The following is a 27486-nucleotide window of genomic DNA, read 5'->3' on the forward strand; positions in this document are numbered from 1 at the left end:
AAAGAGAGGGAGACACAGAATCTGAAGCAGCCTCCAGGCTCCAAGCTGTCAGCACACAGCCTGATGCAGGGCTCGAACTCATGAACCGCTAGATCAAGACCTGAGCTGAAGTCGGATGCTGAACCGACTGAGCCACCCAGGTGCCCCCTCCCCCCATTTTTTAATAGAGAATGCCTTGTTTATGTTTGGTGCTTTCTCATAATTAGAATCAGTTTATGCATTCTTGGCCAGAATCCTTAGAGTTGCTGTGTCCTTTTTTAAGGCCTCACACCTAGGGTCATGTGGGATCTGTTCTGCTCATTGATGATGGTAAATTTTGATCACCTGGTCAGAGTGCGGTCCAATTTCTCCACTGTGTTTTTCCTCTTGGAATGAATAACCAATATGTGTAGAGACATTTTCAGATCATATAAATATTTTATCAGAAATCTCCCTTAGATTTAGCATCCACTGATGCTTCTTGTCTGATTGATCTTTTACTGTGATGGCTACAGAATGGTGTGTAATTTAGTTCTAGCACTCTACCTTTAGCAGTTACACTTGGTCATCTATAAGCAAAAGCCCTTCTTTCTTTTCTATCTATTCATTTAATTTTCATTATGGACTCATGGATCACTTTTTGAGTGACTTTCATTCATTATTTTCATGCTCATATGGTCTCAGCTTTGTCCAGAGAACCCCTTCAGGCTAGCTCCAACATCCTTGTTCTATGCTCCCACCATTTTTTTTTTTTTTTTAACATTTCCTTTTCTGGCCTAAGAAGATGCTTGCTCCCAGCTCATCTTGAGCTTACCCTGCCTCAGCTTTGGAATCAGCCATGGTTTCTTTTAGTGGGAGTGGTATTAGAATCCAAGATTTGGTTTACCCTTGATATATGTGATGCACTCTGATCATTTTTTTTCATTTAAATTTCTCGTAGTCACAGATCGAATGGATTTTGCAACTCAGTTTGAAAAATACCGGTCTAGGGCAACTCCTTTGTTACTGCCATCTTCTTGAAGCCCTAGCTAAGCCAGAAACAGGAGTCAGTCCCTCTGCACTAAGACAGCTCCCAAGAATCCACTAGAAGTTCATGCAGGCCTCTGGGACAGGGAGAGGCTTCTCCCCAGGGGCTAAAGTTGGATTTAGCACTTGGCAATTATGGGCTGTGGAATCCTACATTAGCAGTTTTCCAAACAGGGGCCCAGAGGCCTGGCCTTTTAAGTGTGTTTAGCTAGGTTTATTCCTCTTCCGTGGTAGTGGGGATCCACATCTACATCTGTCTCTCCATAGCCTTTATTGATGGTAGCTGCAGATCTCTGATTGTGACCTTCCCATAGACTCAAAGTACTCGAGCTTCTAAGGGAAAAAAAGTTGATGCCCACAGCACACCAGCTTGCAAAGATTGGGCCCTGGAACCACCACCCACCAAACCTGATAGAAACAGGAAACACTTAATAGGGGCAGGTATTCTGGGTATAATATCCAGCATGGTCTACATACACCTTAGAAGTTTAGAGCTTCTATAGGAGCTGGTTTGATTTTCCTATAGAAGTTGATCTTCCTGCTCAGTACATTTTGCAGTTGTACCTATTTCTTCTGGATCAGTACAAGCTTTTGAATTCTCCCACTAAACAACAAGCTCTGGCCCTGCAGAGTCAAGTCTGTTCTCAACTATATAAAATATCCTTTATGTTTAGTAAAATCATCTTGTGGAGCTGAGCATAAAATAACCAAAGTTAGTTTACTTTTTCCCCCTTGTTTTATTTCTATATATTATATAAGAATTCTATCAAGTGGAGGACTGAAACCTCACATTTCTAAATAAGTGAAAAATTTCTAGAATATAAACTTAAAAGACTGAGATATAGAGATCTTTGTAAGGAAAAAAAGAATTGCCATTGTGGTAACTTACTAAATTTTTTAAAAAATTATTGAATTCTTACCAAATGCCAGGCAGTGTAGTTTCTCCATGTATTTTTATTGACACTTTCTGAGCACTTGCTGGTCTCCAGGGCTACAGAAACTTTGCCCTAAGTTCCCATCTAATGTCTTCCATCATCCACAGTGGTTCCTGAATGCTGGTGGGCCCCAAATTTCAAAATGGATTTACTTCTATCATAACTAACAACTGGGGAATAATTTTTGCATCTAATGTGTTTCAGTCATCAAGCAATGTGAACACTGTTTCTATAACATGTTTGTGGTAGTGGTTTCTATTTTAATAATAATGGTAATGAGATTTTTAGGGACTGAATGTGTGGCCAGAAGGGCCAAAGAATAGAGCAGGAATGATAACGCCCAGTTTAGAGCTTGGGAATCTGAGACCCTGAGAGGGAAGAATCTGTCTGTGATGGCACTGGACCAGGTGCAAGCTTCCTGGCTCTACCAGTCTCAGCCCCACAGTTTCATCCTAAAAGGAACTACTTTTACTTAAGGGACAAAATCTTTTAGGAGCTGCCCAGAAACATTTAGAAAACATGCTCAGAATTTAGAAGTAATAATGCAGGTTTCACAATGGTGCTGTAAGAAAGGGAAGTAATGTTAAAGTCACAAAATATTTTTGCCCTTTAATAAGATAAATTTCTAAAAAAATATTTTATTCCATATTTTGTTCATTTCAGTAATTCTGAAGAAAGCATGTCTTGCGCTAGATAGAAGAATTTAAAATGTAAAGCTATTTGGGTTGTGCCTGGTTCCCAACTGCCCAGGAATCACTGATCTCTGATGTTTGGTTGTTACATTAGGACAAATCTTGGGACAAGGAGGCGGAGTAGGCTCCTCCCACTACCAGTGACCCCTGCATGCCTTGGCTGCAACAAAGGCCTTTTAAGAATCTCAGTTTCCAAGTCCAATGGGTGGCTTTGTCTTGCCTTCCTTAGCCTGGAGGTTCTGTTTTCCAAAAGCAAAGGGTAATGAAACACACTGAAGTAGAACAGGTTGTGAAGGGAAATCCTTGAGGCACAGAAAACTTCCTATCACATTGGAATAGGGCATTTCTAGCACAGGCCTGGGTTCAAAAATTCCTAGGGCTGGTTGTTGAAACCTTTGAGGATAAATAGCCACAGCTGTCCATGTGGCCCTCTTAGTAAGCACCATGTTGGGTGCAAACCCTTAGGGGAAGACTAGGTTGGGTCAGGAACCCTCCTGACCACCCCTCTTTGCTCTAGGTCACCTTAAGAAGCCCAACAATCCTTTTTAAGTCTAGATTACTGCTTGTTTGACACACAGGATTGCAATGAAGTGTTAAATCTCACATCTGTGGAAATGTTGGTAGTTCACACATAGGTAAGTAAGACTGGCCAGAAAGCTTTTAGAAAACACTCTTGTCATTCCTGTCCTGTTATCCACTAACAGCTCTACTCTTAAGGGCAGGAAGCATGGTCCAGCCCTATCCTGGGAAAAGACACATAAAAGCTCAATCCCTGAGCTGTGCTTATGCAATACTATAGTGACCAGTAAGCTGAATGTATTTGCTTCACTCGTAGCCTTTAAAAAGTCTTGAGGAATGCTTTGTTGAACCTAAGTTAATGCTTCAAAAAAAGGGGGGGGGGGGAATGAGATATTAAAGTTTATTTCTAAGAAATGCAAAATATTGCAGTTTTGAATATTAAATCTATTGTAATTTACAAATCCCTCCATCGTCTCCATCCATTCAGAAAAACAAAGCCAAAGGAGGATCTCTTAGGAAGGAACTAAGGGATTCTTCTCACTGATCCTCAGAAGACACAGGCTTCCCCTTGCCCTCTCTCAAAAGAGGAAGCCATAGCAGCAGTTTCTGTCAATTAACAAATGTTACTGCCACTCCTGCTTTAAAAGTGACAGGGAACAGGGCTTTTATTTAGGACTTTGATGATCACTCTTCATATAGAGTGTAAAACCCCTATAATGAATTAGATCTAGTTTCTTAAATAAAAACGGCTACATAAAATTACATACATATATATATGTATATGTATATATATATATATATATTATTTTTTTTTTCTTCTAGTTAACAGTCATTTAGTCTTAAATGCAAGGACCAAACCCGAGATCCAACCTCACCCTTATTTCCCACCACACATTCCCTCCTCCTCCACTGAGAGCTCTGGGAAGCAGGGAGGCGAGTGCAGCAGCAGTCAGGAACCAAGGCACAGGCACAGCTGGGGTAAACGGAGTCATGTGGGATAGGCTGCCACTGACTAAGCAGGAGTCACGGAACCCTGCCTGCACCCTAGGCAGGGTTTCCCGATCACCCTCAAGTTCTCCCATCCCTTAGTTAGATCTTTTAAAGGCACATCCAGAAACGTTGCAACTGGAGGCTGTGGTAAGCTCCACACAGTTGCCAAACAGGGGTTAAGGGGCTGTAAGACTCAGTCACAGAGCGATGAGGCTATCCTTGCCTTCTCTCAGCGGGAGGGGGAGGCAAGGGAAGGGGGGAGGGGACTCCTGGAATCCAGCCTGCTTTCGTGGAGGTCCAGGGAGGGGCCAGCAACAGGAAAGACCTTGCTGTGTGTCAGTAATGCACATACTTAACAGATCTTTGGTGCTTGAGTAGCAGCATCTTCCTATGTACAAAGGCTTCTGTAGCCAGCAGAGCTGAGAAAAGTATGGTCCTGCACACAGTTGCTGGCCTGACTCCTCTCCCAGTACTGACAATCTCCTGCACAAGGGCACAAAGCATACGCAGTAAGTCTAAACTGCAGTGAATATGCTAACAGTTTAGAAAAGATTTCCTGCGACAGACCTGGGAAGGTTAACTTCCCTTCCCAGTTCTCTTGAGGATCATGAGAAACTCAGCCCAAGCCCTACCCAACAGTTTTACCTCCTAGTTGTCCTCACAGATGAGAAATTCCTATGTCTTCTCCCCAGATAGGAGGGGAGTACTGGAAGGGTCTCTGAGGGCAGAAGTTTGAGGACTTTTTAGATGGATGCCCACCTTATAGGCCTCTGGGCTCCAGGACCAGCCAGTTCTCAGTAACCATCTGCACATCCTGGCCACTCAGAGGCTCCCGCAGCCTCACTTTCACCTCCAGCTTGCCCCCAGTGGGCTTCCTTCCATCCAGGACCTGTGAGGACCACAGAGGGAGACGGTAAGTGACATGGGCCAGGGACTGGGAGCAGACCGCTCCCTATGCTCACAGGAAAGAAAGGAGCTCAACTGTCCTTCAGTGTCAACACAAGAGTCTCCATGACAATGCTGCCCTCCTGCTTTTTGGTGGTTTTAGGTTAAGTCTTATAAAAACTAACATGGAAATCCAAAGAAGTGTCAATGCTCTAAAGAAACAAACCCAGAGCTCTGCCCACTCAGTTTCCTCACAATTCCTGGAAAAAATGCTCTGGCTTCATGCTATAGCCTGAAAACCACTAAGCCCAAACCCATACTTCATGGATGGCTCAGAAAGTAGTGAATGGTAAGGCTACGAAACCACCGTGTGGCAAGGTCAGGACTAGAACCCAGGCCAAGAGTTCCTTTCCACCCATCACACTGCTCCCTTCCTTCCAAGCAGGAGCCTGGGCTGCTAGAGTACAAAGCAGGACTACGGGCTCAAGAAGTCTGCCTGTAGTTGGGCAAACACAGAGCAGACCTGGCTTAAGAACATCCCCCCACCGGGCCCCCCCAAAACAGGCAGGGAGTGAGGGCAGGCACACTGTAGAGGGAAAAGCCCTGGCCTACAAATGCATCAGCAAGGATCTGGGCTGAGGTCTGCCAGGGACACAATATTTGTGCTTATGGAACACCCTTGTCACTGGACCTTAGTTTCCTCACCTGTCATAGACAAGCTCTCAGAGTCCCTGCCTATGAAATTCACGTAAGTTCACACAAGTTTAAGGAGCTGTCTGGAGCCGATTCCTAAACACAGACTAGCTGCATTCTTGTGGGTCCCCAATCTGGAACTACCTTATCAGCTTTATGTCCAGAGCCTATTCCACTTCTTCATGATGGCTAGACAACTGCCCCACCCACAACTCTGCCCCCCAAAACCTAGGAATTTATGTATGCCAAGTTGACAGCAATGATCAGACCCCTCAAGAGCCACCATACCTGGGAGCTTAGGTGACTCAGAGTATTGTGGAAAGAGTATCACTGCTTCTTGTGATGCTATGAAATTTTCTCAGATCCTCTGAATCTCTTCATTTGTGAAACAGGAATAGCACCTAGTCTACAGCGCATTTGCGGATATTTTTTCATTAATGGGCACAAAAAACCTACAGTAGGGAGTGGATGTTCAGTGAATGTGGGGTATTTGCCAAGTCGTCTGGTTTGCCCATCCTACCTCCACAATCTCTCTGATCTCACACTCATTCTCCAGCCGCTCCAGCTTCAGGTGGGCTGTGCCAACCAGCTTGTCACTTCTGAAGAAGGATCTGGGGAACCAAGAATCAGCAGGGTATTGGACTGGGAAAAGCAGGGAAGGCAGGAATGAGCTGGCTGTGCCCGATGCAGGAAGACTGAATAGCAATAGGGGTAGCAACAGAAGCCCTTCCTTCCACCCAGCCCATCTTGGCAATGTACCTGACAAGGGCCTCACCCTTTGTGGAAGATTTCAAACTTGATTCCTTTGCTTTGGATCACCCTCCTGAAGCCCCGGTGGTTTCGGTTGATGTTTAGTTTGAAGAGCTGATCAAATTCTGCAATGGGAGAAGACAAGAAGTGGCGTGGGCTCCCAGGGATTTCCTGAGGAAGTGGAAACAGAGGTCCAGAGTTGGCCTCCCCTCTCTCTGCCAGCAGTTCAAAGGGACTGCATCAGAGGGTGGTAGAGCATCTAGGTCCTGGCCTTGAAAGTCCACTCGGACAATTTTTGTAGTCTTATTAGACACAGATTATACCAAAATGGGATTCAACTCCCATTTCCACCACCTCCTTGCTATGGGGCCCTAGGCAAGTCCCTAGGCAAGTCCCTCTACCTCTCTGAGCCTCAGTTTCCCCAACTACCTTTATCTCCCAAGTTGAGTAAACCAGCTAAGAGAACAGATCTGAAAGCACTCTGAAAAAAAAAAAAAAAAAAAAATGCTGCACACATATCAGAGAATAAGAGAGAAGAGAAAGCGGTCCTCACCTGGAGAGTTTGTGTTCTTCACCACAGCTGTTTTGCTTTTTTGAGCCTGGTCCTAAAGCAGTAAGATGGGAGAGGTAAGGATAGCTTGAAAAAACAGCTGTATAGGGCAAAGAACTCTAGGCTAAATGTTGAGGGAAGTGACTTCCCCCTGTGAAGAATGCATCCAAGGGTCTTCAAACCGCTCCCTGTAGCCAGACCTCCCAGGGAATGCAGAGAAATTGTGCACAGGGTCCTGGATGGAAGATGGGTGTCAGGGGATCCTACCTCTCCCTGAACCTCACCGAGTTAGGGTAGTGGAACTCAAACCGCACAAAAGCATCCAAGTCATCAGGAGTCACTCCTACGAAGGAGAAATGAGAGTCAGGGTCAGAAGAAGTACCACGGAGCCTAGTGCTTGATATGGAGGATGAGCCAATGCCTCTCTATATTGACTGGGGGTGAAGTGTCTGGGCAACAGTCTGAAGTAAAGGTGGCTCTTGGGCTACCTGAAGGGGCTGGGAGGTTCATTCCCCGGACAATGATCAGATGCATTTCTGTGCTGTTGAGTTCTGAGAAGATCCTACAGCCAAGAAACAAGGAGAAAGCACAAAGTGAAGCAGGTGGTAGGAAAAGGTCCTCTCTTCCAGTGCCTGTTTGCCTGCCCAGTGGAGAAGTGGTCAGGAGAGTAAGCCCAGGGAAGCAAAGATTGTCTGGGCTAACGGTGGCAGAGCTGGTATACAGATAGATCTCAGACCTATATGACCTCCAGTCCAGAGTTCCTTCCACAGCCACCACCCAGCTCTGAGCTTCTCACAGGCAGGTAGCTAAGCCCACTCCCCCCAACCCCAGCGCCTATGGCCAGGCCAAGCCTGGGAAGCCTCACTATAGCGGCCTAAGTCTCCAGTCCCTTGTCCTATCCGTGCATGGAGCCACTGTTTCCCTTAGGCTTTGGCACCTCACAGTCTGGAATGTCTTCAACTCAAAGTGGTGGCCGGGAGGGTCAAGGCCCTGAGCCTGGGCCAGCTGCAGGATCTCAAGCTGCTTCTTACGGTCCTGAGCGAGTTTCTCAAACCTGACAGGGATGGGTGGTCATGTCAGCACTGCAGGGCTCACTTTCTCCTTCCCACCCAATAAGCCCCAGCCTGAGGCCTTGCACTTACCGGGTAGTCTCGGCCACATTGCCCTGGTGCATGAACTGCTTGGAGAATAGCAGGCACTTCTAAAAATAAGGGCCCAGAGTGACTGCAGAGCCCACAGTGGAACATCTAGGTTGGCATTTGAAGCCTGACTTCTGAAAGTCCCAACCTTCTTCTGTAGCCTCACCCCTCCTTCTCCCAACACCTACCATATCCAAGGCCACTGTTCCCAAGTTCCATCAGACTCTTCTGCCTAAGTTTTTGTTGTTTCCTTTCCTGAGGATAGCCATTCCCCAAAATTCACTTAGCAAACTCCTATTTTTCCTTCAAAACCTAATAGAAACATCACTTCACAAGCAGACTTAAAGGCAGCAGTTCAGATAGATATACACATACAAAAATATACATCTATATCCATCTCCCTTAAAACTTTCTTCCTCCCATCTATAAAGTACTTTACCCATTGTCACACAACCAGTAAGTGGAAGAGCTAGAATTTGAATCCAGGCCTATTTGATCTGGGCCCCATAACTTTACCCAAAGGATGCTGTGGGCATTGAAAGGGGAAGACAGACCAGCAGTCCACTGACCTCATGTTGCTCCAGAAGCATTTTTTGTAGCTGGGCATATACTTCCTCAGCCTTCTGGGAGAGTCGCAGGTCCTCATGGTGAATGAGGATGAAGTCACCCTCCTCATCCGTCAAGGGTGAAGGGACCTGGTCAGGTCACAAGGCCCCTCAGGGGCCCCAAGAGTCAGATTATTCCTCTACTGAGCCTAACAAATGCAGAATCAAAACTAAATGTTTCTCCAGTTTCTACTAACCTCCAGTGATGGGAACTCATTGCCTCCCCATTCTATCCCAAGCTTTGCTCTGCTTTCCACTAGCCTTGCCATGCCTCGTCATCTCTGACCACAGGCAGCCCGCCTGGCCTTCCCTGGTCTCTCTTCGGGCAATGGGGTAGAGCAGCATAAGCAACAAGCTCTTTCTGTCTGCATCCTATCTGCATCGCATCCCCTCCAAGCAGCTGCTTCATTCACCGCCCTGCCTGTCAAGCCTGCCAATGCCTCCTCTGCCTGAGAAGTCCAGCTGCTTAAACAAGTGAAACTCACCTTGGAGAAGTCCACAGGTCGGCCAGCTCGTCGTACCTGGGTGATCTGAGCTTCAAGGCATTTGGCTACCCGCAGATGGGCTTTGGCCTGCTCCAGGTCCTGGCTGCGCTTGGCCTGCAGGGCTGCCCGTTGGTATTGCAATTTCCGTGCCTCTAGCAATGCCAGCTGCTCGCGCACTGAAGGGCAAGGGATAATGGTTAGAATCATGCCTGTCCCTCACTACAGTCTTCACTCTTCCATCCCTCTTCTCCCCAACTCACCAGAGGAACTCAATGATTCCTTAGAACTCGAGGCCTTGGTCTCTGGCAGGGCACGGAATGAAGGGACCACAGGCTGCGCTGGCTTCTTGGCCACTGGGGCCTGGGCTGGGAGCTTATCCTGCAGGTTCCCGGGAAGCTGTCACACAGAATCTGTTCCCCACCCAGGCTCTCCTCCTAAGGCTGCACTAACTTACAGGGTTATGTGGACTGAACCAGGGCTCTGGAGTTAGACCTGGTTTGAATCTAGCTCTGCTAACCCCTAGCTGGGTACCCTTGGCTAAGTTTTTTCTCTGTAAAGCAGAAGAAAGCATACCTACCTCCCTGGGCTTGTTAGTATGGATAACAACAGGGTCTGGGTTTACCCTTCATCTGGGGTTTCCCCCCACCAGCCCCTGGAAGTCCCAGGCCCTGAGCCAAACCTCATCCTCATCCTCATTTTCCTCTGCTGGGGCTGTATCCTCCGAGGAAGCCAGTTTCTGGGCAGCTGCTAAAGTAGCTGCCACTACATCCCCATCAGTGCCCACAATGGGCTCCAGGCCAGGAATGGGGGGGAATCCTGTGGAAGAAAAGACAGCTGGCAGAGGATAGGTAGCCTTGAGGAAGCACAGGCTGCTGTGGGCCTTGGCTGGGTCTTCCTGGCCATGGCTGGGAGAGGTGGCTCCCACAGAGTAGAGGCAGATACAGGAGAAATCATTTCCCCTTCCCCCTTTCTTGCTCAGAGACCTCCTCAAAAAGCCCCTAGGCCAAGCCCCACTCACCTGGAGGAACAGGTAACTCAGCAAAGTCAACTCTCCGTCCTGCCCGGTGTGCTCGAATGGCATCTTGATATTGCTGCAAGGGAAGGAAGGGAGAACTTACAGTGGGCTGCAGTCTACAGGCCCCACACAGGGAGAGGAAGACTGAAAGCAGTCTTAGAAGGAAAAAGACCCCAGAGGCAGTAGGAAGTCCAGAAAGAGAGACAGATAGATGGAGACTCAAAGACCAGGACTAACTGCAGCAACAGAAGGCTGACATGGGGCAGGGGTTGTGCAGCTGTGGGCCCACCTTGGCAATGCGCTCATGCATCCGGGCCTTGCGCTCATCCCCACTGCCCCGGGCCTGGATGCCTGCCTCACGGTACTTGTTCAGTCTCTGCTGCAGGGCATCCAGCACTGTCTGTGGCTCAGCAGGGACCACTTGAAAGGATACAGGAGATGGTGTCATTTCTGCTGCCTCTGTCCAGGTCCCCCACTCAGTCCCACCATCCCATCCTACCTGGGGCTGCTGGAGTGTCAGGGGCCATCACTGGCTGCACTCGCTCCACTGCTGGGGGTACAACTGAGGGTTCTGTGAGGGCCTTGGAAGCCTGTGAGAGGGGCTTCAGGTCTGGGGACCCAGAGTAGAGGTGTAGATGGGGGTCCCTGGGCAGCCCCAGCCCTGAAGTTTCCCCCCAACCTCACCCTGAGCAGGCCCCACCCCACTGGCTCCATACTGACCCTCAGGTGCCGGGGGTATGGCACTCAGGTCCACAGGCTGCCCCTTCTCCAGGGCCTCCAGGACTGCACTAAATCTCTATAATAGGAAAAGCAGATGTGGGCATAAAACCAGGGTAAACTCTGGGCTGAAACCTCCTCCCCTCCCTCCCTGCCCCAGACCAGACTTACTCCAGGTCACTGTGGCCCTATGTGAAACAAAGGCTTGAATATAGGGCCTCTGATTCAGACATCATACCTTCCCAATCCTCATGAGCTCTCGGGCACGGTCTAAGTCTCCAGCCCGCTTGGCATTCAGGGCAGCCAATTTATACTCTCTCTGTCGGGCTGACAACAGGGCCTGTGGGTCTGGGTCTGAATCAGATGGGGCAGAAATGCCAGGACTGCCCAAGAGGCTTGTCTCAGGTTGGCAGGGGTTGTCTATTAAGAAACAAAAAGCCCGAAGAGGGGGCATGAGGGTCAAAGAAAGTACATACCATGGGTTCCCAGTGCCTACTGCCTACAGATCTGGTTGGCCTGAGAACCTTTCAGAGAAGGTGCATCTGATGACAATGGACAGTGTGGCAGGATGGGGAGGTGGGCCATGGGCTCTGACTCGAAACTAGGATAGAACCTAAAGGTCTCCAGATACCTGGCTCCATCATGAAGGGAGCTGGGGCATCTGCCTCAGGGTTCCTGTCAGCTGTTTCCTGGGTGGCCAGCTGTTTCTTGCCCAAAGCCACTGGAGGTGGAATCTCATCCTCACTGATCTTCCTGCCTTTCCTCACAGCAGCCAGTTGGGACTCCAGAGTCTGAGAGAGAGAACCCAGAAATCCAGCCAGCCATCTTAGCCTGAACCCTGCTTGAAGACAGGCCAGGAATCCTTCACCTCCACAAGCCAGAGGGGAAGCGCCTCCCCTCTTGTTTCACCCACTGTCCTCTGCCCCACTCCACGCAGCCCTGCTCTCTGGCAAGGCCCAACCCACCTTTAGGCCACGTTCACAGCGCCTGGCTTTGGCTGCTTCACCTGCCTCCTTGGCACTGGCTGCAGCCTCCCGGTAGTTGTGGATCCGATCTTCCAGCAGAGCCTGCAGTCCCCGAGGCCCTCCAGCCTGTAGATACTTCAGTTCAGGGCATGGCCACTCCAGGGCCAGCTAGGCCCCTGCTGCTCCCTCCCTGCAAGGAAGCTGCCCCAGAAAATGGAGCTCTTGGATTCAAGGAGAAGGAAGAGCCTAAAAGCCTCAAGCTACGAGGCAAAGACTCACTGGAGAGGCCAGAGGCCGTGTCAGAGGCAAACACAGAGGCCTGGACAGTCTGTGGAAGCCAGGAAATGGCTGTAGGGGGTGGTCTGGGAGAACAGAGAGGCCTTTGAGGCTGGCCAGCCACCAAGCGGTTTCTCAGGCTTTGTCTCTGCTTGGGGCAGCTGCTGGAGGGCCCTGGGAGGGGTTATTGCAGCCTTCCTATGCAAACCACGCTACATGCATGTTATACACAGACATGTAGGGGCATCAAAGGCACACAAGATCCCTCCAGAACCTACCTGAGCTGCTGGGACTGAAGCTGTTAGTAGAGCTGTCTGTCCTGGAGGTTCAATGTTTTCCTGTCCCTTCTCTTCCTCAGAGCCATCTGGGCTGGCTGTCTTATCACCGTCCAGTGGCCCAGCCTCCTCACCTTCACCCAGGACCTCCTGCAGCTCAGTCTGGGGAGACACAAGTCTCAGGAGCTTGGAAGCCTCATGGCCATATACATGATAGGATATAAGAATAAAGGGCCTTTTCCCCACAGCGATATCTCCCAATATTAGTCACTGTGCCTAAAAGTCCTTTTTACCATTAATCTGACCAAGAAGAGCCTTAAAAACAGTAAACACTACAAATCTAAAAATCCCCAAATGCATAGTTCAGACCACACACCAAAGGGGATTAGTCTCACAGTGTAGTTGGGAAAATGGGCCCAAAAGAGCAAGGCACTCACTCAACCTCAGAACACACGAGACAAACCCCAGGCCTCCTCCACAGGTTTGACCACAGAGCCCTCAGACACAAGCCTGGCAGACGCACCAGCAAGTCTGCATCCTCCTCCAGCCCTTCCTCCTCCTCCTCCTCCTCTTCCACATCCCGCATACAGTCCGCAGCCAATTTCTCGATGTGGGCCATAGGGAGGGGAGCTGAGGGAAGAGGGTTACAAAGGCTCAGGGCAACTCAGAAAAAGTCCATGAGGAGTGTCTTCAATTCACTGTGACAGCAAGACACACCCAGGTAGAAATCTTCCTTCCCTTCCACAGCCAAAGTCCCACCTGGAAAATTCCTGCTCTTCCTTTGTGACCCAGCTCAAAAGACCCTCAGCTGGGAAAGCTTCCTGGCTCCTCCAACAAGCAATAAGTTGTTCCCTTCTTGGCATTTTTGTGTTGTAGTTATTCATAGACATGTCCATCCATTCCCCCAACCACACCTTTCACATATGTAAGATTTTTAACATCCACTGAAGCTTCACAACAATTATGCAAGATAAATAATATAATCTCCATTTTAAAGAGTGAACTGATAATAAAACCAAAGATAATCTTCCTAACAGTGCAATCCTAGTAAGGGGCAGAGCGATGACTCAAACCCAGGCTCATCTAATCATCTACTTACACATTTGACACAATTTCTGTGAATTTATTATGTGCCCAATGCAGTCCATGCTGAGCCCCTCCTCTATACTGGGCCCTGGCTACATCTAAGACAGAGACCTGAGTCAGAGAATCAGACTGCTGATTGTCCACAATGGGGAGGGGGGCAGTCAGAGGAGTGAGCTTCCCTTCACACAGGGGAAGATGGCCTCTTGGTGGGAATGCTGCACAAGAATGGGTATCAGAAGGACCAGGATATCTAATGGGCTCCTGCCAGTTGTGAGGAGAGAACCTCTCTACCTGCCTGAACCCATCTGGTCCCAGCACTGAGCCAGCCCAATGACACAAACTCACCCTGCCCCTTGGGTGCTGGCTTCTTGTCAGTGACCCCTGCTTCCCCTGTGAGGGCCAGTAGTTCAGCCTCCAGGTCCCCATCATCTTCAGTTTCCTCCATCCCCAGCAGCATGTCCTCTGGGCTGAATTCCACAAAGAGCCCCAGCTGAGAGCAGAGAAGGGTTCTTAGGAACCATACAATGAGGCCCAACCCCAGGGCCAGTCTCAGGCAGTCAGTGACTCCTTCACTATGTGTGAAGCCCAATGTGCAAATAGGGAAACTGAGGCCTGAAATATTAGCCTTTGGAACAATTATCTCCCTGGTGACTATAAAGAACCCAGTAAGACTACACTGCCATTATTATTACTCACAACATAATAGCACTAGATGCCAGGCGCTGTACTTAGCACTCTATATTAATTATTTTCATTAATTCTCACAATCCTGAGAAGTAGGTCCTATTTTATTTTAATTGCGGTAAAACATATCTAACATACAAATTATCATCTTAACCATTTTTTTTAAAGCTTTACACCCAACATGGGGCTTGAACTCAGGATCCCGAGATCAAGAGCTACCTGCTCCCCTGACTGAGCCAGCCAGGTGCCCCTCACCTTAACCGTTTTCAAGTGTACAGCTGAGTGGCATGAAGCCCATTCACACTGTTGGGCTACCATCACCGTCATCCATCTACAGAACTCTTTTCATCTTATTAAACAACTCCCCTCTTCCCCCTCCCCCTGTCCATTACCATTCTACTTTCTGTCTCTATGAATTTGACTACTCTAGGAAAAGGTAGTCCTATTTTTATCTCCAAGTTCAGATGAAACTGAGACAGCCTTGTAAGTGGCAGACCTAGAATTTAAAAATAAAGGTCTTATGACTTCAGTGTATGCTCTTTATCCCACAACCTCCCTTACTCGCCTCTTTTAAGACATTAAGAATGGACTAAGAAGTTTCAGGACTTGGACCCAGAAGAAATAAAGGGAGCAGATTAGAGAATAGACTTCTGTCTCCCACCTGGGCCACAGCCCTGTGTCCCTAAGCAGCAAAACTCTCCAGGAACAGTCCTCAAGCCCTGGTATCCTTGGCTAGCAAGCAAAATCATGGCAGTAAATGAGAAACCCATAACAGTGCTGACACCCCATCAGAACACCCTAAATTTGGTGGTTCCTGAATCCTCCAGATCACTCATAGGAAGATGGCCATGGCAGGAGGATGCCTGGGTTGAAACACAAAAGAGTTCAGGCCTCATCTCCCACGGGTGGGTGGCAGGGGCTAGTCACAGGGTCTCTGCCAACTGTAGGAGGAACTGCTCAAAGTCTCTGCACTAATGGGGAAGTCAAACAGGTGACCCCATTTGCCCAAGCTGTCTAGAGACCACCCCCCACCCCCACCCCCAACCTCAGGCCGAGAAGTGAAGGAGGCTGTGTGTGTCCATACCTGCTTTGCAGCTGCCACACCCTGACCACTGGCCTGAGGGCCTTTCCGAGGTCTTGGCCCTGGCATCTTGACAGCCTAGACACCTGTCTGGCGGAGAGAGGAAGAGACTCAGACTGGAGCAGCCTATAAGCCCCACCTCCAATACTGCAACCTTGTGGTAAGGTGTGGTTATAGTAAACTCCCAGAGAAAAAAGGCAATGTTTAACACCAAAGGATGAAATACTAACTCTGGAATCATAGCAATGAAGCAAGCAATATGGGAGATGGAAGGGATGGGACCCACCTGTTAATGGGTTTAAGCGGGGAGTGTGGACACACAATAAAACTTACTGAACTGATTGACCAATTTGGATTAAACCCAAGAGGTTGAGCGAGGGGGAGTGGCATAGGAAAGTAGATTCAGGAACAGGGCTGGTACAGGCTGGGTGGGATTCCAAAAGGCTCTAAAACTGTGCCAAACATGATAGCCATCTATGGCTTTTAACTTTAAATTAATTAAATAAAATTTAAAGTCCAGTTCCTCAGCTAGTGGCTACCACTGGCCAGCACAAACACTGAACATTTTCATCACCACACAAAGTCCTAATAGACACTCTGCTCTAGAGAAATCTGACTCAGCATTCTGATTCAGCGATCTCACAACCTTTCACAGGAGTATGTGAAAATCTGTGCTGGGCACTGGGAGAGCAGGAATGAATCTGACATGTCTCAACCCTCAAAGAACATTTACATGGTGGGGACAGCCTCTTCAGTGGACAAAAACCGCACAGGGTAGCTCCAGGGAACCGGGATCCCCAGGAGTGGCCAATTATCCAGCACAGACAGAAAAGGCATCTTAGAGAAAGTGATGCTTGTGCTGCGTCATGAAAAAGTTGGAGGTAAGGAAGGGGTATGGAATTCCAAAAAGAGGGAACAACCTGACAGTGGTTCTAAGGTGAGAAACAGTGTGGTCTCCACAAGAAAGCTAAAGACCTGGGATTACTGGGGCATAAAGTGTGAAACAAGAAATGGTACAAGCGAAGCTTGTAATCTCTACAGGGGGCAAAACAGAAAAACCTTTAAGCCTAAAGGACGTTTGGCATTATCCTGAGGGCAGTGGACGTGAAGGGACCAGGTCAACGACTCAGAAACTCCCGCTGGCGAAAGAGGGGAAGGGGTAGGAGGAGAATGGAGGCTGGAAGCCTTCTCGGTACAGAACATCTCGCAACGGTCCCGCAAAAGAGGTGAGCAAAGGGAGCACGGGAGGCAGAGAAGCGGATGGATTCCACCGTCAGAGAGTAAAATCAACAGGGCTCCGAGGTTAACTGGATGTAGGCGCACGGGATGGGGCGCTCAGGGTAACTTCAAGCGTCAGAGTTCACTGACTTAGGTGAATGGCGGGCCGTCACCTGAGCGGGGGGCACGGAGCGAGCGAACTTGGGGAAGAGACGAGGTCAGTCAGACATGCCGAGTCTGCGGCTCCGGGGCAACGGGTAGGGCCCAGATTCTGGAGAGAAGCGGATAGCGGAAGCCGCAGGGGAGGCGAAGCCGAGGGACCCCACTCCGGCGCGGCAGGACGCGCAGCCCTGCCCGGCCCCAGGCCTCCATCTCCCCCGCCGCCCGGTATCTCCCCTCGCCGAGGGGCAGGTACGCTGCATACCTCGCGGCGGATCCAAAACCTGCCCGGGCCTTATCCACCCGGCTTCGCCTAGGGCTCCCGCGGCCCCCGGGCGGCCGCAGTGGCAGCGGGTACAGCTGCTGCCGTGACAGGAAGCGACTCTGCGGGAGACTGCTCGCGCCCTCACACGTGACTCCGCGGCCCGTAAGGCGCGCACTACGCATGGGCAATACGAGGTGGGCGTGACGAACCAACAGGTGACTCCAAGGGCGAGGTTTTCCAACGCGCAGGCGCCTTTGGGCAGGTAGGGCGAGGCTTGCGGAGAGGGTCGTTGGTTGGTGTTGGGTTGTAACGCTGAGGGCGCAAATGCAGTAGGTTCGTCCTCTGCCTTTTGTATTTACAAGTTCCTCGCTATGCTTCCTCCCCTACTCCCAGTATGAAGGTCCTGGGCGCACACTCTCCAGACCTACATGGCCTCACGCCCTCGCCCCGCCCCACTCTGAATGGAGGCGGGGCTTGTTTGCCACCCTCGTCAGTGTTGTCTCTGTAAATGAGTCTAGAGAAATAGAAATGGGGCTCACCATTTGTTTCCTAATCATTCAGCAACTGAATGTACCTTTTCCAGTCAGAAGGCGGGTTGAACACCTAAGATAAGACTGGCAGTGTTCATTGAACCTCTTCATGAAGTCGCTTCAGTTTAAAACCGAGATAACGCCTATAACCAGCAGGGCGATGAAATGGCGGGTGGATGGGGCGTTAAAGAGAATCTTCATCTTAAAATCTTGCAACGCGCACCTTCCTAAATTCCAAACTTTTAAGCTATTACTGTTTTGCGGTTTGTAGTTAGAGGTTTAAAAAATCTACCAGTTTTTTTTGGACAAAGGGCTTTTCCATCTCCTTACTGCTTTTGGGTGATTTTCCAAGGAGACCGTCTTTACCACTTTAAAACTTAAGTTTCAAATATAAAAAAGTTGAAGTTTCACTCCCATATTTCTTCTCATTAAACGTTTTATAAAGAAATATTTAATATATACACAGATCTACAATATTTGCTTGAATGCAATCTCCATAAAAGCATAAAATTCTCCCAAGTTCTCTCCGGTGCCTAGAGCAGTGCATGCATAGACATGGTAGGTACTCAAAATAAATAGTTCCTATTTTTTGTGTGAATTGACATAAATACGAAGGTGCCTACCACAGTTTAAGAAAAAAACCAGTACAATAGAGTGGAAAGCTGAGCTGTCAGCATAGAGCCCGCCGTAGGCCTGGAACCCATAAACTGTGAGCTCATGACCTGAGCCAAAGTCTGACCTTAACTGACTGAGCCACCCAGGTACCCCTACAATGAACATTCTTGTACACAACTCCTGGGGTACACGTTTTTTAGGGTAGGAGTGGGATCGCTGGCTCATAGGATTTCTGCATTTTCCAGATTAGATATTACCAAATTATGTCCAAAGTAGTTTCAATTTATATTCCCATCAGTGGGGCGTTTGGGTTCCAGTTGTTGCCTTATTGTCATGGAAACCTTCTCTAATACATGTGGAAATGTTTTGGCTTGCAAGTCTCATTTACTATGTTGCCATTTTGTTGGTCATTCAGGTTTCTTTGTAGATGACTCATTTTTCCTTTTTATTATGTAATTCTTCATTCTGATACGGATCCTCCTTTATATGCAGTTATAAATATATGTGCATATTTTTTTCTGAATTGTTTGAGATTTGCAGATATTCTATTTCACTCATAAATATTTCATCATAATTCTCCTAAGAACAAGGGCATTCTCCTACATAACTACGGTATTTTCCACTCACAAAGTTTCACATTTACATAATACTTACATAATATATAGTCCATAGTTTTGTTTATAATTGTATCTCTTAAGTCCAGACCCAATCAAGTTTCACACAGTACATTTAGCTATGTCTCATTTCCCTATTCTCCCATGGTTTTTTGGTCTTTTGTGATACTATTTTTGAAGAGGAACAGTTGCTTTGCGTAATATTTTCCCCCAATTTTGATTTATCTGATAATTTTCTCATCAGCAGATTTGGGTCAAATATTCCTGGCATGATTATTACATCATAAGGAGGTTTTAGATGTCCATTCCATTGTTGGCTGGAAATATAAATATGAGAATTGCAAAGTAACACAAAAAACCCTGCCAAGATTTTGACTGCAATAGGTCTGTATTTAGAGATTAATTACATCTCTTTATTACATATATTTCTTGATACCTTATATTTTGTGCCTTCTAAATTTATTTAAATATTTGTTTTTATGATAACTTTTAAAAATTATATTTTCTAGCTATTTGTTGGTATGGATTATTTGTCACTGATACTATTTCCAGCAGTTCTTTTTTATAAACTAAGTTTGTTATATTTACATTGTTAAAAAGATACAGGACATACAGTAAGTCTTCCTCTAATCCCTGACCATAGCCATCTAGTTCTTTTCCAGAGGGAACCAATGTAACCAATTTCTTACATATTCTTCCACAACTATTTTATACAGATACATATAATTGTGTATATACCACCTTACCATTAAGTAAATGGCAGGGCCACTAACAAATAAAAATCACAAGGAGGGCTTATAGTAGGAAGGATGGTTTGGTTTTATAATCTCATGTTTGTAATGTCTGCAAACTTCTCAAACACTCTAGAAAAAGCAAATTATTTAATGGAAAATTCCAAAATACATGACAGCCATTTCCATTCAGTATACTTTGCTACAATTTGATGTGCTTAGAAAAAGGAAATCAAGCTCTTTGAAAACATCTGATCACAGTCCTTCCTTGTGAAGCTCTTCACTCCTTCAGCGCGTACAGCACATCATCCTGGCTGACATTGAGCCGCACACGAAGGAGCAGGTCATTCCTGCTGGACTCCACAAGGAGAAGGCGACAAGAGCCTAGATGAGAGCACACTGCCATTGTCTCTGACATGGTAGGGTACGGAAGTCCCTCCATTCTGCACAGTGCCACGTGTTGACTGTATACCTAGAAACAAAAAGCAAATCTGAGGTCAAATGCCAGAAAGTTTAAGAGGAAAGGTAGTCCTGATTCTGTACCTGATCATTTATTTCTTCTTTTAGGAAAGTCAGACACTTCTCGTCCAGGATACTCAATACCCTGAAAGCATCAACAGGTGCCCCAATGGGGCACAAATGCAGGGGCAGAATGCTATTCTGCCTTTGGAATCAGAGCAGGTCTGAATCCTGGTTCTACCATTCACCTAAATATGCAACCCTGGGCAAGTGATTTCACTTTTTGAGCTTCAGTTTTATCTATTAAATATACTGCCACATCCCTCATGTGTTAATGGATATAAAATATCTAGTAATTGTCACTCATACAAACAATCCTAGTCTCCAGGGAGAATTGAGAGTTCCAATTGAGATTTTCATAATTCAGGTTAAATTTTACTACAAGGGTATTTTCCTTAGCAGATAATAGCACACAGGTACTAAAGCATGACCTCTGGAAAAGCAGAAAGGCCCAGGAAGAATGCTGCACAAGACAGGCAGGAAGATAATGGGAAACAGATTCCTAAAGCGCCCCGGTGTGTCAGGCAAGTCTGAAGCACTTCCTGGTCACTCTTATTCTATTTATAAATCACCCCGACCCCCACTCCCATCCAGGCTGGGAGCTTCTCAGGAGCCAGGGATATTGACCAATTCAGCTCAGGGTTCCTGGATCACATCACAGGACTGACACACTGCAGATGTTCAGGAAATGTTTACAAACTGAAATGAAGGCTGCTTTCTACAGAAGAGCTGTCTCAGGCCCTAGAAGAACAATAATGGGCAAACATAACCAACACCTAAATGTTTAAAACAGAATTTAAAGAAAACGTGAAAGGAAGTAAAGAAATAGCTGGAAGGAAAATGTTTTCCTGACCTCTCCATTTGTATGTCTAAAACATAGTGACACACACACACAAACACATACACTCCCAGGTACACACTCAAACACCTTCAATAATATTTTAAGGCAGCTCATTACCTATGGACACTAGTTTTCAACAGAACTCTAAGGTACATGCCCTAGTGATTCCTTTTACTTGATACACTTGAAACTATGCTCAAAGAAGGTTTGGATTGATCTAGTTTGTTTTTAAAATGGGTCATCCTGGGGAGGCCTGGGTGGCTCAGTCCGTTAAGTGTCAGACTCTTGATTTTGAGCTCAGGTCATGATCTCATGGTTCATGAGATAGAGTACCATATGGGGCTCTGGAAAATGGAATTTTCCATTAAATTAAGATTCTCTCTCTCTCCCTCTCTCTACCCCTCCCCTGCTCATATTCATTGGCCCCCTCGCCCTCTCTCTCTAGCACATAAAATAAATAAACTAAAATTAAAGAAAAAAATGGGTCATTCTGAGAGCCTTATCCCCACCACACAAGCTTTATTAGGGCAATATCTCTTGTTCCTACTCATCTTTAAATCTCTTATTCCTAAAACAGTATCTGGCACATAGTACTCCTTCAATCTAATATGCAGAAACCAGTTGCTAAAGATCTCTTCTCATACAACTAAATAAAAATATCACATAAAAATAGGTGTTAGTCTGATATTCTGTAACATAACAGGTTGGCACAAATAAAGACTAACTGTTACACAGTGATTGAAATTCCCACCCATTTAAGAAGCACCAAAACCAAAATCTAGAAGGATTTGGGGAAAAAAAAAAAAAAAAATCACTTACCTGTTGAAATGTTGCTTCTTCTAGTCCTGATCGCCGGAACTCAGCAAGTATGGCTTTCAGGAAACTCTGTTCCAGAACAGAGGAGTTTCTCAAAGAAAATGAGATGTGAATTCTCATAAGTGGCTATACCACCAGCCCAGAGAAAAGTCAAATATTAAGTTTTTCTGTCTTTAGAGAAAAGAGAAGAAAAAACTGGGAAATACTTTCTCCTATATTATTCAGCAAGTTTTCTCCTACCCCCTAAAGTTTCAAAATGATATAGAAAATGCCACTTCAGAAGCCAGGCAACACAGCAACTGTATCTGGAAATATACCAGCACACTCATTTCATGAGCAGAGTGTATCATTCAGTGTAAGAGGACTAGTCCAACAGCACTTTACTTCACTCAGTAGGTGGTCACGGTTCTCCTCCTGTACGAAGTTTGCATTTCTTTATTTTTTCTTTTATTTATTTATTTTTTTAACGTTTATTTATTTTTGAGACAGAGAGAGACAGAGCATGAACGGGGGAGGGTCAGAGAGGGAGACACAGAATCTGAAACAGGCTCCAGGCTCTGAGCTGTCAGCACAGAGCCCGACCCGGGGCTCGAACTCATGGACCGCGAGATCATGACCTAAGCTGAAGTTGGCCGCCCAACCGACTGAGCCACTCAGGCACCCCTCTTTTATTTTTTTAAAAGTTTTATTTACGTAATCTCTACATCCCATGTGGGGCTTGATCTCACCTCAAGATCAACAGTCACACATTCTTCTGACTGAGTCAGCCAGGTGCACCAGATTTGCATTTCTATTTCTCTGTAGACTATGCCCCTTAAGAAAAGGATAGTGTCTGGGGCACCTGGGTGACTCAGTCAGTTGAACGTCTGACTCTTGATCTCAGCTCAGGTCTTGATCTCAGGGTCGTGAGTTCAAGCCCCATGCTGGGCCGTGCACTGGGTGTGAAGCCTACTTAAAGAAAGAAAGAAGTGCGGAAGGGAGGGAAAAGGACAGTGTCTTCAGTAAATGCAGTTCTGAATGAGTAAAAGCTTAGAAACTTCTATGGCCTTCCTAGAATGTGGACCTCTCCAGAGGTTTTCCAAGGAAGGTCCAGGGTCAGGAAGCAAAAGAATCTTACTTTTTAAAACACTGAATACATTTTGACATATAACATTATGTACTCTTAGGATTTACAAATGTGTTACTCTGAAACATTTGTATATTGTAATATAATTGGCTTTACAGCTATACTTATCAAGTTACATAATCATAGTACAATATTGTTATCCACATCATTTAGAAGCAACTTACTTGATGGCAGTGATATATGATGACGAAAACATCTCATCTACTGCTTGCAGCAAGTGAGCTACAGTGACCAGGCCAGGGGAGTCGGGCTTCTGGCAGGAGAACTCACAGATCTCTGTGGCACGCCTACAAATGTCCAGGCAGCGTCGTGCATCTCCAGAAAGGGCTGCTACCTACAAGAGGGAATATTTTATTCCTTGAGGTCCCTTTACCATCTCAGCCCAGGAGAAAAACCAACAGGTTCTGTGTTCAGCTAAAAAGGAAAGGCAGTGCCGGGAATGGGCTTAAGCCTGATGTTATGTACTTAGACCCAGTAGGAACCTGGTGGAAGCCCGGGTATAAATTACTATAACGTACCTGGGACTCTTCCTTTAGTCCAAACCTTTATTTTGGGTTTACAGATAAATCCATAATGGAAAGGGCAGGGATTCTCAGCTTTATTTAAAATTTGGGATATGGGGGCACCTGGGTGGCTCAGTCTGTTGAGCGTCCAACTTCAGCTCAGGTCATGATCTCCTGGTTGGTGAGTTCCAGCCCTATGTTGGGACTCTGTCTGCTCTCATTCTGCCCCTTCCCCACTCATGTAGCACATGCGCACGTGCTCTTTCTCTCTCAAAAAAGTAAATAAATAAAACTTAAAAAAAAAAAAAAAAAAAAAAGAGGGAAGGGAGCCACAAAGCTGAAGGACACAGAGGATTCTGTGGTTCGATGAATCAGACCAACCCACAATGCCAACAACTCCGCTGTTGCTCCTTTCTTTCCACATGCAGATTCCCTTCACAGGGAATCCTGTACTCTTCCAAACTGACTCAGAAAGCCACTTGCACTTTAAATTTCACAGAGGGAATTCCTGGACTCTGCAGCCTGCAAGGATCTCAGTATTCCAATATCGGCCAGCAATCCCCACCACTTGCCCAACAACAATCACAGGTAACGATGTCCTGCCTGACAACATCGTGAAATGATTACTTCCTTCCAAAATTCCATGTTAAGTTTAAAAGAGCAAATTGTATAGGCATATAAATACACAACACACCAAGATTAAAAGCAGTCACTTGAGGGAAGTGAGATTATAGGAGTCTTTAAATGTTTTGTGTATATTAGTTTCCAGAATGCAAATTTAAGACATTCTAAAGGTCACTTTTCTAGTAACCCAAGACAAGAACAGGAGTATCAGTTTATATTCTTCCTTTCTCTAATTTCCCATTTAGTTGCTAAAGATGTCCCATGGATGTTTCCACCTATCACTTCTTCCCTCCAATCACCATTCCCACTGCCTTGTGAAGCAGCACCGTGTAGTGGCTCGTAACATGGACTCAAGAGCTACCTCAAAGAACAAAGAACAAAGTGAACAGGTGACCCTGGGAAGCAAGAAAACACCCAAAGCAGTTCTTGCCCAGTTCTTATCCACAAACTTTGATGACCATAAATCCCCCTTTTTAACTGCTCTGGGGTGCAGGAGACGAAAGAAAAGCTAGGGCCCATCCAACATGGAATCTAACAGAAGACCCTGTATAAACTTGGGCTGTGACCTCCAATACAGCCTCAGCATGAGGGTGAATGAAAGACCCATCATGCAAGAGATGGCAAGAAAAATGGCCTGTTTAGACCTTGGTGCTAGGTAGGTGTAAAAATCAACCTGTAACTACAAGCCTTCCCGTGGATTTGAAGCCCAAATTTCTGTTGTGTCTCCTAAAAACCGCAAGTGGAGAATTTTGTTTAAAAATGGTCCCAGTTGATAGTGGCCCTTGGTAACTGACAGAAGGAAAAACAAAACAAATTCTAAATGAACTAATTTCAACCCAGTCCTCAATTCTTAGAGAAAGCCCTAAGGAACATGAGCATACAATAGAAAAAACAAAACAAAACAAAAAAAAAAATTCAAGACCCAGAAATAAGGAAACAAGGGCACATATGCAGGGAAACAGTAATCAATAGGATTAGATCCACAAAGACTCAGGTAAGATACAGAACATAAGATACATTTGTTTCTTTATGTGTAAAGAAATGGAAGAGAGGTTTGAAATGACAGGCAAGAGTTTTGAGTAAAAAAAGCATCTAAATTTGATGCCTTGTGAAACCAAGAACCCTAAAAAGGATGGGAAGCAACAGGGGGAATAGTGGATATAATTTCTGTGAGTTGTCAGAGTAGTGGTTGACTCTGCAAACTAGAGAAAGCCAATTCCTAAGCCAGTATTAAGGAATCCAAGAACGAATCGAAGTTACACTATATATCTTCAAAATGCTCAGACAATAGTGATACTGGAACTGGAGGTAAAGGGGGATGTTTGGCTAAAATAAGGAGGACTGGTTGAAAGTTAAGAAATTGATGCCCTAGATTAGGAGTCAGCAAACTACAGCTTGCCATACATTTTTGTACATTTAAAAAGTTTTATTGGAACACAACTGTGAGCATTCATTTAATATACTGTGCATGGCTGCATTCAAGATGCAAGGGCAGAGGTGAATAGTGGTGACAGAGACCATTATAAAAAAAGCCTACAACATTTCCTTCCTGGCCTTTCACAGAAAAAGTTTGCTGACCCTTGCCCTAGATCCCTCCCCCATTTCATGCTGCTGGGTAAACATTAGGGCCACTGAGGAAGTTTTAGGGCTCTGTAGGAAAATTTTGTGCCTTGGTAATTTGTACTGTTTCCATAAAACTCTTTGCCTGGGAGATTATCCCTCTTCTGCCATGGCATGAGTTCAGAGATTTATTCTCAAATAAAGATAAAAAGTCTCTGAACCAGGGAACACTAGGTATTATTGCAGGGGAGGGGATGTCCCTCACTAGATATAAATGGTTACTGTTTGCATGCTGGATTTGAAGACCTCTACCCTCTCTGACTCCAGCCTACCTCCCCCACTCCCAGAATATTGCCCTCCAGGCAGGACCTGGGACACCCAGTCTGGGAAATCTGCCTATCCTAATGGGAAAGAACTGGAGATACTGAAATTGGCCCAATCAGATTACCCCACAGTGAAGCTCCCAGAGAACAAGCCCCACTCATGTGCTCAGCGCTCCCAAAAGCTTTTTAATCTTTACTCATACACCAGAGTGGACAACCAAGACATCTGAGGAAAGTCTCCAACCATGCAGGACAGAGACTAAATTGAAAAGACAAAAGCATCTTGGAGGAAAAGTGAGAAGACAACCTCAAATAAACAGAACAGCATAAGAAAAAAGGACCCTTCGGAGAGAGAGAGTGAGAAAAAAAAAGAACTTTTAGAAAGTGCATGATAGCAAAAGTGAAAAACTACCTAACAGAAAGGTTAGATGGTAACTTTGAGGATCTTGCTCCTGGAAAGCAAACCTTAGAGACAAGCACCGTATCTGGCTTGCCTCTGACCCCAGCACCCAGCTCTGAGCTGGCATTACATGTGCTGCTATAGGCACTCAGAATTCAGATCATTTCAACCAAGAAGAACCAGAAAAAAGTTTGTATTTCTTTTAAGTGCTGAAATGCTGTGGATGTGTGGTTTCTTGCACTTAGCTTGAAGCAGACATTTAAACTACTTTATTCCTCAGCAGCCTTGAGAATAGTGTTGGTGGGCATTCTCCCAGTGAGCTTGGAGGATGTGCATGTCCAATACCTCACACCTATCCTGGAGTGTGCACCTTACTAGGCACATTACAGACATGATCTCATTTAATTCCCTATTATTATTATTCCCATTTATTTATTTATTATTTCCATTTTTTCAAAGAAAACTAAGGCTCAGGAAGTTTTTAAGTAACTTTCATATAACCTTCCAATGCCTATTAAGTATTAGAGCCAGAACTTAAACCAGGTTTGCTACCTGACTGCCTATACAACCCTTTTCATTATACAAAGCTGCCTGTTACCTGAATCAATTAATCTTCGTTTGTATATAAGCCCACCACACTCATAGCCTGCTAATTAATTATACAATAAGAAGGTTAAGGAATTGTTCCCAATTTTGTTTCTACTTTTGGTATTTATTTTTATAGGACTTTCTAAATTTCTCTTCATCTTCAGAGCACCTAACACAAGGCAGGTGCTCAGCAAAGACTTGCCGCCTGGTTTGTAGGTGCAAGTAGGAGCTCCCTGAAAGTGACTTACCTTCCTAGCTACCAGTTGGATGGCATCATCCTCAAAGGCCTTTACATGTTTGAGTCGGGATATTAGGATCTGCTGCAGTTGGCTGTGAGTATAGGGCTGGAAGGACATCCTGGTAAGACCCTGGGGAAGACAAGATAATAGACGAATAAGTTCATTAATTGCCCACTCTGACAGTCCTGCTGGACAGCCACCCTCAAGTTCCCAAACTGGTTCCCAAGTCCCATAGAACACGTGACACATTTCATCCTGGGACCGCCACAGATTCCAGTTCCTTTCACTACTGACAATGGCCAGTGGTATCCTGCAGGGCAACAGTAGTTCTCAAGTATTTTTTCATCTCGTTTAAAACAACTTTTATTCTACCAGAATCATTATTTATTTTATTTGAGAGAGATAGAGAATGAGTGGGGTAGGGGCAGAGAGAGACGGAAAGAGACAATCCCAAGCAGGCTCTGCACG

The 27486-nt window shown here is 46.1% G+C and overlaps 2 protein-coding genes and 1 long non-coding RNA gene across 9 annotated transcripts in view; 1 reads left to right on the forward strand and 2 right to left on the reverse strand.

The window, feature by feature from the left end:
- Positions 1 to 3498: 3498 nt before the first annotated feature.
- On the reverse strand, positions 3499 to 17649 carry CC2D1B (coiled-coil and C2 domain containing 1B). Of its 4 annotated transcripts, none has more exons than XM_042951315.1 (26): positions 17529 to 17649; positions 16990 to 17301; positions 15351 to 15433; positions 13928 to 14072; positions 13020 to 13126; positions 12500 to 12658; positions 11946 to 12071; positions 11612 to 11771; positions 11219 to 11400; positions 10984 to 11059; positions 10763 to 10873; positions 10553 to 10683; positions 10267 to 10339; positions 9928 to 10064; positions 9509 to 9626; positions 9249 to 9424; positions 8728 to 8853; positions 8162 to 8220; positions 7957 to 8073; positions 7508 to 7581; positions 7304 to 7362; positions 7023 to 7074; positions 6495 to 6594; positions 6240 to 6330; positions 4901 to 5030; positions 3499 to 4624 (listed from the first exon to the last, which is right to left on the reverse strand). In XM_042951315.1, exons 3-25 carry the CDS (start codon positions 15414 to 15416, stop codon positions 4902 to 4904), a joined length of 2574 nt encoding a protein of 857 aa, XP_042807249.1. In that variant the 5' UTR covers positions 15417 to 15433; positions 16990 to 17301; positions 17529 to 17649; the 3' UTR covers positions 3499 to 4624; position 4901. The 4 variants fall into 4 exon arrangements, with proteins under 4 accessions (XP_042807249.1, XP_042807246.1, XP_042807248.1 ...); XM_042951312.1 differs by having other exon boundaries at positions 15351 to 15437; XM_042951314.1 differs by lacking the exon at positions 16990 to 17301 and having other exon boundaries at positions 15351 to 15437.
- On the forward strand, positions 17189 to 27067 carry LOC122227101. Its single transcript, XR_006205894.1, has 3 exons — positions 17189 to 17251; positions 23784 to 23872; positions 26916 to 27067. It is a non-coding gene; the product is annotated as an uncharacterized LOC122227101 (long non-coding RNA).
- Positions 19322 to 27486, reverse strand: part of ORC1 (origin recognition complex subunit 1) — a 54628-nt gene continuing 46463 nt past the window's right edge. For 2 of the 4 annotated variants that reach the window (XM_042951307.1, XM_042951308.1), the window contains 4 exons: positions 27028 to 27147; positions 22946 to 23115; positions 21659 to 21746; positions 19322 to 19951 (listed from right to left, as the gene is read on the reverse strand). In XM_042951307.1, coding sequence (XP_042807241.1) covers positions 19760 to 19951; positions 21659 to 21746; positions 22946 to 23115; positions 27028 to 27147 — 570 coding nt within the window. In that variant the 3' untranslated portion in view covers positions 19322 to 19759. Of the gene's footprint in view, positions 19952 to 21658; positions 21827 to 22945; positions 23116 to 27027; positions 27148 to 27486 lie in introns of those variants that run through there. The other 2 variants (XM_042951311.1, XM_042951310.1) reach the window with 2 other exon arrangements.

Source organism: Panthera leo, chromosome C1 (genome assembly GCF_018350215.1).
Source record: "Panthera leo isolate Ple1 chromosome C1, P.leo_Ple1_pat1.1, whole genome shotgun sequence".
Taxonomy (NCBI): Eukaryota; Metazoa; Chordata; class Mammalia; order Carnivora; family Felidae; genus Panthera; species Panthera leo.